General features: G+C 37.6%; 1 protein-coding gene and 2 pseudogenes across 1 annotated transcript; all 3 read right to left on the bottom strand.

Annotated features, from left to right (window-relative positions):
• Positions 1-5,395: 5,395 nt before the first annotated feature.
• On the bottom strand, positions 5,396-5,974 carry LOC147933309 (uncharacterized). The gene has a single exon (XM_087477394.1). The coding sequence runs from the start codon at positions 5,972-5,974 to the stop codon at positions 5,396-5,398; it is 579 nt and encodes a 192-aa protein (XP_087333520.1).
• A 186-nt stretch (positions 5,975-6,160) lies between these two features.
• LOC104733934 (putative F-box/FBD/LRR-repeat protein At1g22000 pseudogene) lies at positions 6,161-7,707 on the bottom strand (annotated as a pseudogene).
• Positions 7,708-8,671: 964 nt separating this feature from the next.
• Positions 8,672-10,321, bottom strand: LOC104733935 (putative FBD-associated F-box protein At1g05080 pseudogene; annotated as a pseudogene).
• Positions 10,322-13,004: the final 2,683 nt, after the last annotated feature.

A 13,004-nucleotide genomic window follows, 5' to 3' on the forward strand; every position in this document is an offset into this window, starting at 1 on the left:
TAAGCCCAAAAATTTAATTTTATGTAAACAATTTTTTTAAATTTAAACTAATTTACTTAAATAATACCATCCCACAATCTTACTTATATTTGATTCCGCTTGTCTCCGTGAAAATTATATAAGATCCAAACACAGAAATTAAACCCAAGAATTCAAACCCATAAATTTTATTTAACGTTGGTATAGTTCCGAGATGAAACCAACCAGAGACTGATGTAAGGTGGTTCTAGATTCTTGGGGCTGCATATGTTTCTGATTAAAAAAGGGAGGAAGGAAATGTTGATGGTTTTTTTTTTTTGGTTTTATGGGCCTGTAATTAATTAGGTCCAAACTATAGTTAATTAGGTCCAAACAAAAAAAATACAGGTGTCAAAAATATAGTAAGCCAAATGTCATCTCCTTAGCAAAAGTTGAGAAAAACTTTCTCATATTCTATAAGATTTTAATTATTTTAGTTATCTATTTATATTTTAAAACTGTAAAAATTGTCTAATCATAAAAAGACATCATAAATGAGTTTCTCAATTTTTTTTTAAGTTTCTCAGAATATAGAAATGAACGCAACATCAATTATTAGTACAATTTTAAAGAAATAAAAATCCCAACTGTTGGCACAAACTTGAAGATAACTTAGGTTAGAAGTAAGACTTATCCAAACCGAGTTATGGTTCAAGGATAAGGCTCTCAAAGTTTAGGAGTTATCTAAACAATATTGTGTTCCCATTGGGATTAGGATTTGTGTGTCCCTATATATATGAAGCCGAGTCATGGCAAAACAATTGTAAGGTTGAGAGCTTGAGAAGTTTAAGTTTTGAGTCAGTTTCTTAAACTAATAAAGAGAGATTATTCTTTATATTTTTTAGTTTCTGCAACCTAAACTCTATATTTGGTATCAGAGCAAAAGATCTTTGTTCTGTTTACCCTTGACGTTGTGAAGAAGAAAGAACCAGGCAAGAGTAGTTGTTTGGCTTAAGAGAAAGATGAGTGATATAATTCCTACGACCATGGCTAACAAACCGAAGGAGAACGGTCCGTCCTCAATACAGTGTCCTATGCTGAACTCTGCAAACTATACGGTATGGTCGATGCGTATGACGGTTGCACTAAGGGTGAACAAAGTGTGGGAGACCATCGAACCAGGAGAAGACGACATAGACAGAAACGACATGGCTAAAGCTCTTCTATTCCAATCGATTCCTGAAAGTTTGCTCCTGCAAGTTGGCAATCTCAAAACTTCCAAGGGAGTTTGGGATGCAATAAAAACTAGGCACATCGGAGCTGAGAGGGTTAAGGAGGCAAGGCTTCAAACGTTGATTGCTGAGTTTGATAGAATCAAGATGAAAGAATCAGATACAATAGATGATTTTGTCGGAAGAATTTCTGAATTATCCACAAAAAGTGCAGCTTTAGGAGAAGATATTGGAGAACCAAAGCTTGTTAAGAAGTTTCTTAACAGTCTACCACGGAGGAAATACATTCATATCGTTGATGCACTAGAACAGGTGCTTGATTTAAACACCACATTGTTTGAAGATATTATTGGTCGCCTTAAGGCCTATGAAGAAAGAATCAATGGTGAAGAAGAAGCTCAACTTGAAGACCAGGAGAAGCTTATGTATGCCAATTCGGATCATCAACCATATCAAGAGAGTTATAGTGCAGGAAGAGGTAGAGGCAGAGGACAAGGAGGTAGGTTCTATGGTCACGGAAGAGGACGTGGAGGACGTGGTCGTTACAACAAGAATTTTAGACCAGAGAGAGATGCATCTAAAATAACCTGCTACCGTTGTGATAAGTTAGGACACTATGCGTCTAATTGTCCGGATAGACTACTTAAACTGCAGGAAGCAACAGAGAATGTTGAAGAGGACACACAAACAACCGATGCATTGATGATGCACGAAGTAGTCTACCTTAATGAGCGTAAGGTGATCCCAAGCAAGTTTGAAACTCATATTGATGGTGATGATGTGTGGTACTTAGACAATGGGGCTAGTAACCACATGACTGGTAATCGCTCCCATTTCTCCAAGCTTGATAAGACAGTAACAGGGAAGGTTAGGTTTGGAGATGATTCTCACATAGATATAAAAGGCAAAGGTTCAATTCTGTTTGTGACCAAGAACGGTGATCGCAAAACTTTAGCTGATGTCTATTTTATACCTGGTCTGAAGAGCAACATCTTGAGCCTTGGACAGGCTACGGAGTCTGGCTGCGATATTCGTATGCGTGGTGACACTTTAACATCGTGTGATCAGGAGGGTCGACTTCTAGTGAAAGCTACAAGGTCTAAAAATCGTCTGTACAAGGTTCCTATGGTAACAGAGAATTCCAGATGCTTACAGCTTATAACTACGAGTATTTCAAGCAAGTGGCACTCACGTCTAGGGCATATTGGGAGTGACAGCATGAAGACAATGGTCAAACAGAAGCTTGTGTCAGGGATGCCAAACCTCGAGGTTGAAAAAGAAGTCTGTGCTTCTTGTCTATTTGGAAAACAGGCTAGAAGAGTCTTTCCAAGCTCAACATCTTTTCGAGCAACACATATACTGGAGCTTGTACATGGAGATTTGTGTGGTCCGATCACCCCATCTACACTGGCTGGAAACCGATACGTGTTCGTACTGATTGATGACTGTTCAAGATATATGTGGTCGTTTCTCTTGAAAGAGAAAAGCGAAGCTTTCTGCAAATTTAAGAACTTCAAGACAGTTGTTGAGCAAGAGACAGGTATGAAAATCAAAATGCTTCGAACTGACAGAGGTGGTGAGTTTCTATCTCTAGAATTTCAACGTTTTTGTGAAGAAACCGGGATCAAGCGACAACTAACCGCACCATATACACTACAGCGGAACGGTGTAGTAGAAAGAAGAAATCGAACCATGATGGAGATGACCAGAAGCCTGTTAAAAACATATGAACATGCCTAATTATCTGTGGGGAGAAGCTATTAGACATACTACTTATCTGTTAAACAGAGTGTTTACAATAGCACTTGTTAATCAGACTCCATACGAAGCATTCAAGGGTAAGAGGCCAAATGTGGAACATCTTCGATTATTTGGTTGCTTATGCTATGCCAAAACTGAAAATCAACACTTAAAGAAGCTTGATGATAGAACCAGAATGCTTGTTCATTTAGGAACGGAGCCAGGGTCAAAGGCTTACCGTCTGCTGGATCCGGTGAATCGTAAGATAACTGTGAGTAGGGATGTTGTCTTTGATGAGGAGAAGAGTTGGAGATGGAATAACTCTGGTAATGAAGCTGTTAATGACTCAGGAACCTTCAGTCTCACTTTTGGTGATTTTGGAAATAATGGCTTAAGAGAAGAAGGACATTACGAAGAAACAGAGGAAGTGAATGAACAAAGTCGAAGGAGCGACAAAGAAGTGGAAGAAGATGAGCTCCCAGAAACTGAGGTTTCAGATCAAGAGACAGTTGAGGAATCAGAGGATCAGGTTCAAAGGGAACATGAGTTGCGGAGGTCAACGAGAGTGATAAAGAAACCAAGCTATCTGCAGGATTTTATTCTGTTTGCAGAAACAGAGACTGAACGTCTATTGATGGCACTCGATGAAGAACCATGGAATTTCAAGGAAGCTATGTGTGAGAAAGTTTGGTTACAAGCATGTGATGAAGAAATCTCATCGATCAACAAAAATAACACTTGGAATTTGGGTGGATCTTCCGTCTAAGGCCAAGCCGATTGGAGTGAAGTGGGTTTTTAAGATCAAGCGTAACTCTGATGGAAGCATAAATAAGTACAAGGCTCGGCTTGTGGCAAAGGGTTATGTGCAGCGTCATGGGATTGATTTTGACGAAGTTTTTGCTCCTGTAGCTCGCATTGAAACAATTCATTTCATCATTGCTTTAGCAGCCACAAACGGATGGGAGATACATCACCTTGATGTAAAAACGGCGTTTCTTCATGGTGAGCTGAAGGAGGATGTTTATGTCAGTCAGCCAGAGGGTTTTGTCATTCCAGGAAGCGAAAACAAGGTCTACAAGCTGAATAAGGCATTATATGGCCTTAGACAAGCACCTAGAGCTTGGAATAATAAGCTGAATGAGATTCTAAAGGAGCTTGGTTTCGTGAAATGTTCTAAGGAGCCCTCTATGTTTTATAAGCAAGAGAAGGGTCATTGTCTTCTTGTGGTGGTGTACGTCGATGATCTTCTTGTTACTGGTTCAAGTCGTGAAGTGATTCTTGAGTTTAAGAGGAGAATGGGGTTAAAGTTTGATATGAGCGACCTTGGTAAATTAAGTTACTATCTCGGTATCGAAGTTTCTCAAACAGATTCTGGTATTACTCTGAAGCAAGAAAGATATGCAGTCAAGATTCTGGAAGAAGCAGGTATGGGGGAGTGTAATGCAGTTCATATACCAATGGATTTTGGTGTTAAGTTCTCCAAGGCTCAAGCTGAGAAAAGTATTGATGTGAAGGAGTATCGTAGAAAGATTGGCTGTCTTCGGTACTTGATTCAGACTCGACCTGATCTTTCTTACTCTGTTGGTGTTTTAAGTCGGTACATGCATGATCCTAAGGAGTCTCATGGTGCTACATTAAAGCAAATATTGAGATATTTGCAGGGAACTCGATCGTATGGTCTTGTGTATAAGCGAGGGCAGAATACTCGTTTGATTGGGTTTAGTGACAGTAGTCACAATGTGGATGAAGATGACGGTAGAAGCACGGGAGGTCATGTTTTCTATCTTAATGAATGTCCCATTACTTGGTGTTCTCAGAAGCTTGATACAGTGGCATTATCTTCATGTGAGGCTGAATTTGTGGCTGTCACTGAGGCTGCAAAGCAAGCAATCTGGTTACAAGAAGTTCTGAGTGAAGTTACTGGAAAACCGTGTGAGAAGGTCTTGATCTTACTGGACAACAAGTCAGCGATCGCTCTCACTAGGAACCCTGTCTTCCATGGCCGCAGTAAGCATATTCACAAGAGGTATCATTTTATACGTGAGTGTGTGGATAATGAACAGGTTGAGGTGGAGCACATTTCTGGTGAAGAGCAAAAGGCCGACATCCTGACCAAAGCTCTTGGTAGGATTAAGTTTAAGGAGATGAGAGATCTCCTAGGAGTTCAAGAAGTTTCAGAAGGAGTCTTCAAGCTTGTGGGGGAGAATGTTGGCACAAACTTGAAGATAACTTAGGTTAGAAGTAAGACTTATCCAAACCGAGTTATGGTTCAAGGATAAGGCTCTCAAAGTTTAGGAGTTATCTAAACAATATTGTGTTCCCATTGGGATTAGGATTTATGTGTTCCTATATATATGAAGCCGAGTCATGGCAAAACAATTATAAGGTTGAGAGCTTGAGAAGTTTAAGTTTTGAGTCAGTTTTTTTTTTTTTTTTTTTTTTGACAACAAGAAAACAAGATTGGCTCAGTGGAACCAATGTGAAGGAACATTGTTAACAAAAGTGGCTAGATACGGAACAGTGCGAACGTGACGCGCCAAATTATCCGCTTTGCCATTCATGGAACGCGGGACATAGACTAGGGAAAAGGAAGTAAACTCCGCTTTGTCTGCCTCGATGTCCTCCAAATAAGATGTAAAGGCTGGCCACTCAGAAGGCGAAGACACCATCTTCACTAAGTCAGAGCAGTCGGTAAGGAAAACGACAGATTGGTTGTCCGCCCCGATCATACAACGCATAGCCCAGATAAGGACTTCTACCTTGGCATGAAGAGGGGTGAGGCTACGCCGAAGGTTGGCCGCTCCCATGGTAGGGGGATCCCCCCATGGCGATGTACAAAACCACCCTCTGCCCGCATAACTATCCGTTGCTTTCCAAGAGCCATCTACATAACAAAGAAAGCTCGCCGAAGTTGTAGGGACGCGTAAGCCCCGGCTTCCTCGAGGAACCCTCTCTACTGTAATATCCATTGATAAATCCATATCCTCTGCCTGAGCCAAAGCCCAAGCTTTGGCTTCATCCTCCGCTAACCGCAAAATTGCCATAGGGTTGGAATCCAAATTATTAAAAAATTTATCATTACTAAAGAGAGATTATTCTTTAAATTCTTTAGTTTCTGCAACCTAAACTCTATACCAACAACTTAATATAGATATTACCCCAGAGGCCTCAAACATTGAGGTTCATTATCTCCAAGTTTATATAACTTAATACAGATTTGTCAAGAGCCCTCAAACTCCAAAATCCAATTGAGTATAGAAGAGAAGCTGAGATGTTGTCGAAATCCTATACATGAATTTTAACTCCTTCATGATCTTCTTTTTATTCCATTTCCATGTTGATTTCAAGGAGATTCCAACTCTCTTCAAACACTTGGAGTTGGCAAGGATGTATCTTATTACTTGTTTCTCTACCCCTGTTCCTCTATACTCTTTCCACTCAAAGATCTCGAGTTTCGTTGACAAGCATAGAGGTACATCATCCGGTTGCTTGTACGAAAGTGGAAAATATTCACTCTTGAGAAATCCCTGTGAAGCAAACAACATGATCAAGTAATGTAATTAACATGGTTTGCTAATTTTGAAGTACGTTTATACTGCCCTTTTTGTTAATGCATGTGCAGTCACAAACCTGGTCAATGACGAGAACTTTTAGTTTAAGAGACTTTTGAAGCAAAGACACTAATGGCTCAAACCAATCTAAATTAAAAGAACATATTTTACACTCTATAAGCTGTGAGAAGTTAATTGCGTGACAACACGCAACCTGCAATGAACACACACAACATGTATACATAAGTCAAAAGCTGGTGGAAATGTGATCATAATGTAAATAAAACTGAGGTTAAAAGTACCGTTTCAACGCTTAGAGATATATCGAGATATCTGACCGAGGAAAGAGATTTCATAAATTTGTCATCGGGATAACTACAAAAGTAGATACGTGTTTTATCAAGGCGAGGGTTGTTCTCAATCGAGCATGAGTTTGTCGGAATATCTGCGATGGTGAATTCCTTTAAAATTGTTGAATCTATGACCAAAGATCCTTCACTACCCTCTACATCTTCTTCACCAAGTACTTTTCGTTCCGAATTATAATAATCAAAGGTCACTAAAGATGGCACTTTTACACTAAACTTTGTCACGTTGTCTTGGCTGTGTCGCACCACATACAAATATATGAGAATAGGACAACTCGATAAGAGCCTAACAACAGAATCATCATCTTTGTATACCACAGAGACAAGCTCAAGACGTTTGAGGGATGGGAGGCATACCGGAGATGAAACGTCTACGTAAACCTTGTTGGAAAGACGGAGAGCCACAAGCGTATCACATGTATAAAAGCTTTCAGGCAAGCTAGTAGGTTTGGCGGACCACATGAGATTTAACCCTAGTCTACGAACCCTGCGATCAACCGCACTTGCAATCCACTTTCCCACGTTAGCATCAATAGGACAATGTGGACCGAGTTCTATATCTAAACGTTCTAATCTAGGTGCCTTGTGGAGTCGTAATGACTCGTTAAGAAACCACCAGATAGACCGTGGTCGCTTACTTTTTCGAAATAAACGGCCAAGTAAACCGCCAAGAGATTTTGTTTTGTGGGTAACCACATCTTTGATCTCTGTGTACTTAAGTAGTGGCAGCATCGTCCATATAGTTCGCCATCGTTTCGATAAAATCATCGTGGCCACGGCATCCTTTGTTGGAACCAATAACAAGATCCTCAAAAGCAAATCGTCTGGCAATGCACTGATTCTATCTTCAAACTCCATATCTCGGACAGCTTATGGTTCTTTGCTTCAGAAATCGATGGGCACTGTTTTTTTTTAGTTTCGTAGCATCTTTTTCTCAATGCACTTGAGTGATTTTTTTATATTATATATTCTTCTCTTTTCTTATGTATACATATTAGACGGTTCATATGATCCTTTTATGAATCTCTCTTTCTATGTTTCATTTTATTTACCTTTCTTATTTAAATAAAATATGTTTGATTATTGTGCTTCCATTTTTCTTGGTTCCAATTTTCCATTTACACAATATTTTGTTAATAGTAATATCTCTGCGAAATGTGAGGATACAGGATTGGGTGTACCTTGTGTAGTGTACATTACATAGTAGCGGATTCTTCTTTATCAAATACACATTTTTATACCATATATATACAATTTTCATATCCCATCTGGACTCATAGTTACCGGCTCTAAAAGGATACAAGGGGGGTAACCGAGTAAGTGCGCAAGCATAGGAAGATAACTAATATAATAGAGGTCATTTTGCATACATCCTCCTAATCTTGATAGGATCGAGTTTCTGATCATGAAGAAGAAAAGATGACTGATTATATATAAAGGTCTTTGGTTGAAGCTGTTTCAAGAGCTTCAGGGAACAGTCCAAGAATGCAACTAAGCACAGATTATTAGGAGAACAATGCATGCATGTGTATCATATAACAAAGCCAATTCAAAGTTTATGACTAGAATTAAAAGGATCCCATGATAAACTTATCCAAAGAGCAAAGTAGTAAAAACAAAATGAAGAACTAAAATTTTTTTTTTTTTTTTTTTTTTTTTTTTTTTTTACCCAAAAAATAACAAGACATTGGAGTTTTATCTCTTGATATACGAAACAATGAACTTATGATCATCTTAGTGTTCAGATACCTTGAATAACCAGAAATAATAGATTGACTAGCTAATGGCATATATGATCTTTGATATATATAAGATTAATTAGTCAGTTCTTCTCAACGTTGGCCACAAACTCCAATTGAGTAAAGAAGAGAAGATGAGATGATGATGAAACCCTATACATGGATTTTAACTCCTTCATTATCTTATTTTTATTCCAATTCCATGTTGGTTTCAGAGAGATTCCAACTCTCTTTAAACACTTGGAGTTGGCAAGAATGTATCTTAATATTTGTTTCTCTTCCCTTGTTCCTCCATATTCTTTCCACTCAAAGATCTCAAGTTTGGTTGACAAGCATAGAGGTACATCATCTGGTTGCTTGAACGAAAGTGGAAAATCTTCACTCTTGAGAAAAACCTGTGAAGCAAACAACATCAAGTAATGTAATTAACATAATAACATGTTTGCTAATTTTGAAGTTTTGCTGCCTTTTTGTTAATGCATGGTGCAGGCACAAACCTGGTCGATGAGAAGAACCTTCAGTTTTGGAGACTTTTGAAGCAAAGACACTAATGGCTCAAACCAATTTAACATAGGACGTATGTTACACTCTATAAGTTGGGAGAAGTTAACCGTGTGACAACACGGAACCTGCAATGAACACAATAGTAAACGCTAGCTAGAAATATGATTTTTAACAATAAATAAACAAATAAATGAGATTGAAAGTACCGTTGCAACGCTTAGACTTATCTCGAACAACCTGACTGAGGAAAGACATCTAATAAATTTGTCATCAAGGTAACTATTAACGTAGATAAATGCATTATCAAGGTGAGGCTTGTTCTCAATCGAGCATGAGTTTGTGGAACAATCTATGATGGCGAATTCCTTTAAAATAGCTGAATCTATGACCAAAGACCCTCCAATATCCTCTACATCTTCTTCACCGAGTACTGTTTGGTTCAGATACGTTAAAGTCACTAAAGATGGCACTTTAACACTAAACTTTGTCACATTGTCTGGGTCATGTCGCTCCACATACAAATAATTGAGAATAGGACAACTCGATAAGAGCCTAACAAGAGAATCTTCATCTTTGTATACCACAGAGACAAGGACAAGACCTTTGAGGGATGGGAGGCATACGAGAGAAGGAACATCTACAAAAACCTTGTTGGAAAGATGGAGATACACAAGCGTCTCACATGTATAAAGGCTTTTAGGCAAGCTAATAGGCTCTGCGGACCACATAAGATGGAAAAATAGTTCACGAACCCTACGTTCAACCGCATTTTCTAACCACTTAACAACATTAGCATCAGTAGGACAATATGGACCGAGTGCTATATCCAAAGTTTCTAATCTAGGTGCTTTGTGTAGTTTCAATGACTCGTTAAGAAACCACCAAATAGACTGTGGTCGTCGCTCACTTTCACCAAGTAAACGGCAAAGAAATCTTTTTTTGTGAGTAACATTATTGCTCTCTATGTACTTGAGTCGTGGCACCATCTTCCAGATAGACTGCCATCGTTTTGACAAAATCATGGTAGCCACCGCATCCTTTGTTGGAACCAATAACAAAATCTGCACGAGCAAATCGTCAGGCAATCCACTGATCCTATCTTCACCACCTCCTCCGTCGTCGTTTCTCCGATAACGTATGGCTCTTTTCTTTACAAATTGTTGGTAACTAGATATTGATTTTTGTCCCAACCATATCGAGACGAGTATAATCAAAACCCGTCCTAACATCTTTTGTCTCAATGAAAGTTACTTCAATACTTTAGGGTTTTATTATTTTTTGCGTGTGTTAGACCGTCTAACTTAGACGGTTGGTATGATTCTCTTTCTCTCTGTTTCAGTTAATTTACCTTTCTTGTTTTTATTTTCCATTTTAATTTATTAAATGCGTTGATAATCCTTGTAGACGAGATTAATCGTACAATATATGTGGGCTTTCTTAATTTAAATATTAGCGTTCTAGATCTCTCTTCTCGCTCCATCTTCCAAAACCCCAACATCTCAAATCTTTTGCTCTTAGTAAAGGATTACCAATCTATGATGATCTCCCATTAATGTGTCACACATAATCTAAAAAAATCTGTAACTCTGTCTCCATCTCAGCTGTTGTCTGACCGATCGAGGATCAAATTTCGTTATCCTCGACCAAGGTACTTCTTGTCATCTTTGTTCTCTCTCTTTTTCCTTTCTTTATGATTTTAAGGCTAGGTCTACTTCTATCAAAATTCATGGTAAAGCTCGTGAATCTTTCTCTTGCGGTTAACGGAACTTGAATAATATCATCAACATTACCAAGCCAAAGAAATCTCATGGATTAGGATATGCAAAAGTAAGAATATGATTGGCTAAACCAGTGACACCTTTTTAAGTTTCAATCCCCCTCATCACCAATGTCATTCGTACTTTTCTTGTCCTCATTTGTTTCCTTCATTTTTTAATCTGAGATGCTTAAGACTCACGTCACCACGTCAGAACTTGTGAGAGCTTACAATATTGTAAGCAGACTATATGTGGTTTTCCACTTTCACTTTTGTGTTTAATATACACCGAAGAGGCATCCATATATACCAATAATTGCGAAGAAACTTTTGCTGATCTAAGCGAAACTAGAGCTGCGCATGATGTTATTGGCTCTAATTAAGAAATATGAGGGAGGGTAAACGCTATGGTGAATTAGCTACTGTATGACACTATCTCCAAAAGCTAATATTCAATACAAAAGAGGTGATAATTGATTACAGAGAAACAATTTCAAGAGCTTTAGGAAGAATAACTAGCTGTTAGGTAATAGTGCAAGAATAACTACTTCTGCTTAAAAAAAAAGAAAAAGAAAAAAAAACTACTTCTGCTTTCGGAACCTTGAATGCTTTTCATAACTGATTAATTCGTTCTGATTCTCCAATTTTTATTGCATGTGGTCTATATATGTGATATACATTTTTTTAGGTCAAAAAACTATATGATAATATTTCATTAAATTGACATTTTCTTGATTGTTTGCTTGATTTGCTTCTAAGCTACACTGTGTAATATTAATATGGGATCTACCAATCAACTATAATGCTTAAAATACCTAAAATAAAACATGTGAAAACTGAAAAGGATTATATGCCAAGTTCTTTGTCTTATCACAAAGAAGATGTAAAGATATATACTGTACAATGTACACGGCCGGTTTTACATTTTAAAGTATATGAAATATTATGCACATAGACCAAGCGTCGATATAGCTCAATTGGTAAAGACTTTCTGGCAAAGTCTAGAGGTCGCTGGTTCGAGAGACGACCCTTGGGAGAGGACCATATAAAATGCTCTGGTCCCTGGCCCGAGAGGATGTACGGGCCTAGGCCCGGAACCTCTTAGTAATTCAAAAAAAAAAAAAAAAAATATTATGCACATAACTGATGTTTTTTTTTTGTTATATATGAATTATATAGATTTTTTTTTTGGGTATATAGTAAATTTGACAACAATAAAACAAAGCATTATTCAAAACCTGATTTCAAACAATGTACTATAAAAGTATTTATAAGAAACCTAAAAAATCTTAACCAGGATTTTTTTTAGTCTAGTATAATTAAAATCCTATAACTAATGTTTTGGCAAGTATAAAAAGAGAAGATGCACGATATTTTAAATTTAAGGAATCGTTCTATACAAATGTGTTTGTTTGCGTTGGTTCAAATTCAAGGATCATGGATAAGATTAACATATAAAAAAATACTACACAACAAGATTATAAAAGCCGACCGTTGGACCGATAATGCAAATTAAAAAACGCGTACACTACAACAGTATCCTAATTAAAACCCCAACCAGGGGTCCGTTGTACCAATACAAAATTATAATATCTCCATCTTACACAATTGGCAGTATTAGTAAATCCAATAGCATCATCTCACATGAATAATCAAATAATATGCTCAAGCACTGCCTCAAAATCGCAATTTTTCAAGTAACCCAATTGTTATACATTTTTTTGGGGTCTTTTTACGAATCTACAAAACTGTTTGAAGTCATGTATTATATACATAATATTATTCCAAATTGTTAACAGGGACAAATTTGCTTCCACGGCTTTCTCTATTTATAATCCAACCTTTGAGTTTTTTACTTTAAAAAAAAAAAAAAAAACCCCACCCAGATATGGGGAAACATTTATGACGTGGCTTGTTGTGATTTGTTGACAATGCCGTAGGCGCACATTAGCGTTAGCCTCGCGTCTTCGTTTGAAAATGCCTATGGGGTAAACTGACGTGTCGTCGGGATAAAGTCCAAAGTATTTTACAAAATTGGTATTTTACTTTTTAAAGCTCCAATTATACCCCCTACTATTCCTGATTATGACATTACAATCCATATTCATTTAAACATTTTATAAAAACAATTTTTTGGATATAGTCATGGTTGAGAA

The sequence above is a fragment of the Camelina sativa genome, chromosome 12, assembly GCF_030686135.1.
Source record: "Camelina sativa cultivar CO46 ecotype springtype chromosome 12, ASM3068613v1".
NCBI lineage: Eukaryota > Viridiplantae > Streptophyta > Magnoliopsida > Brassicales > Brassicaceae > Camelina > Camelina sativa.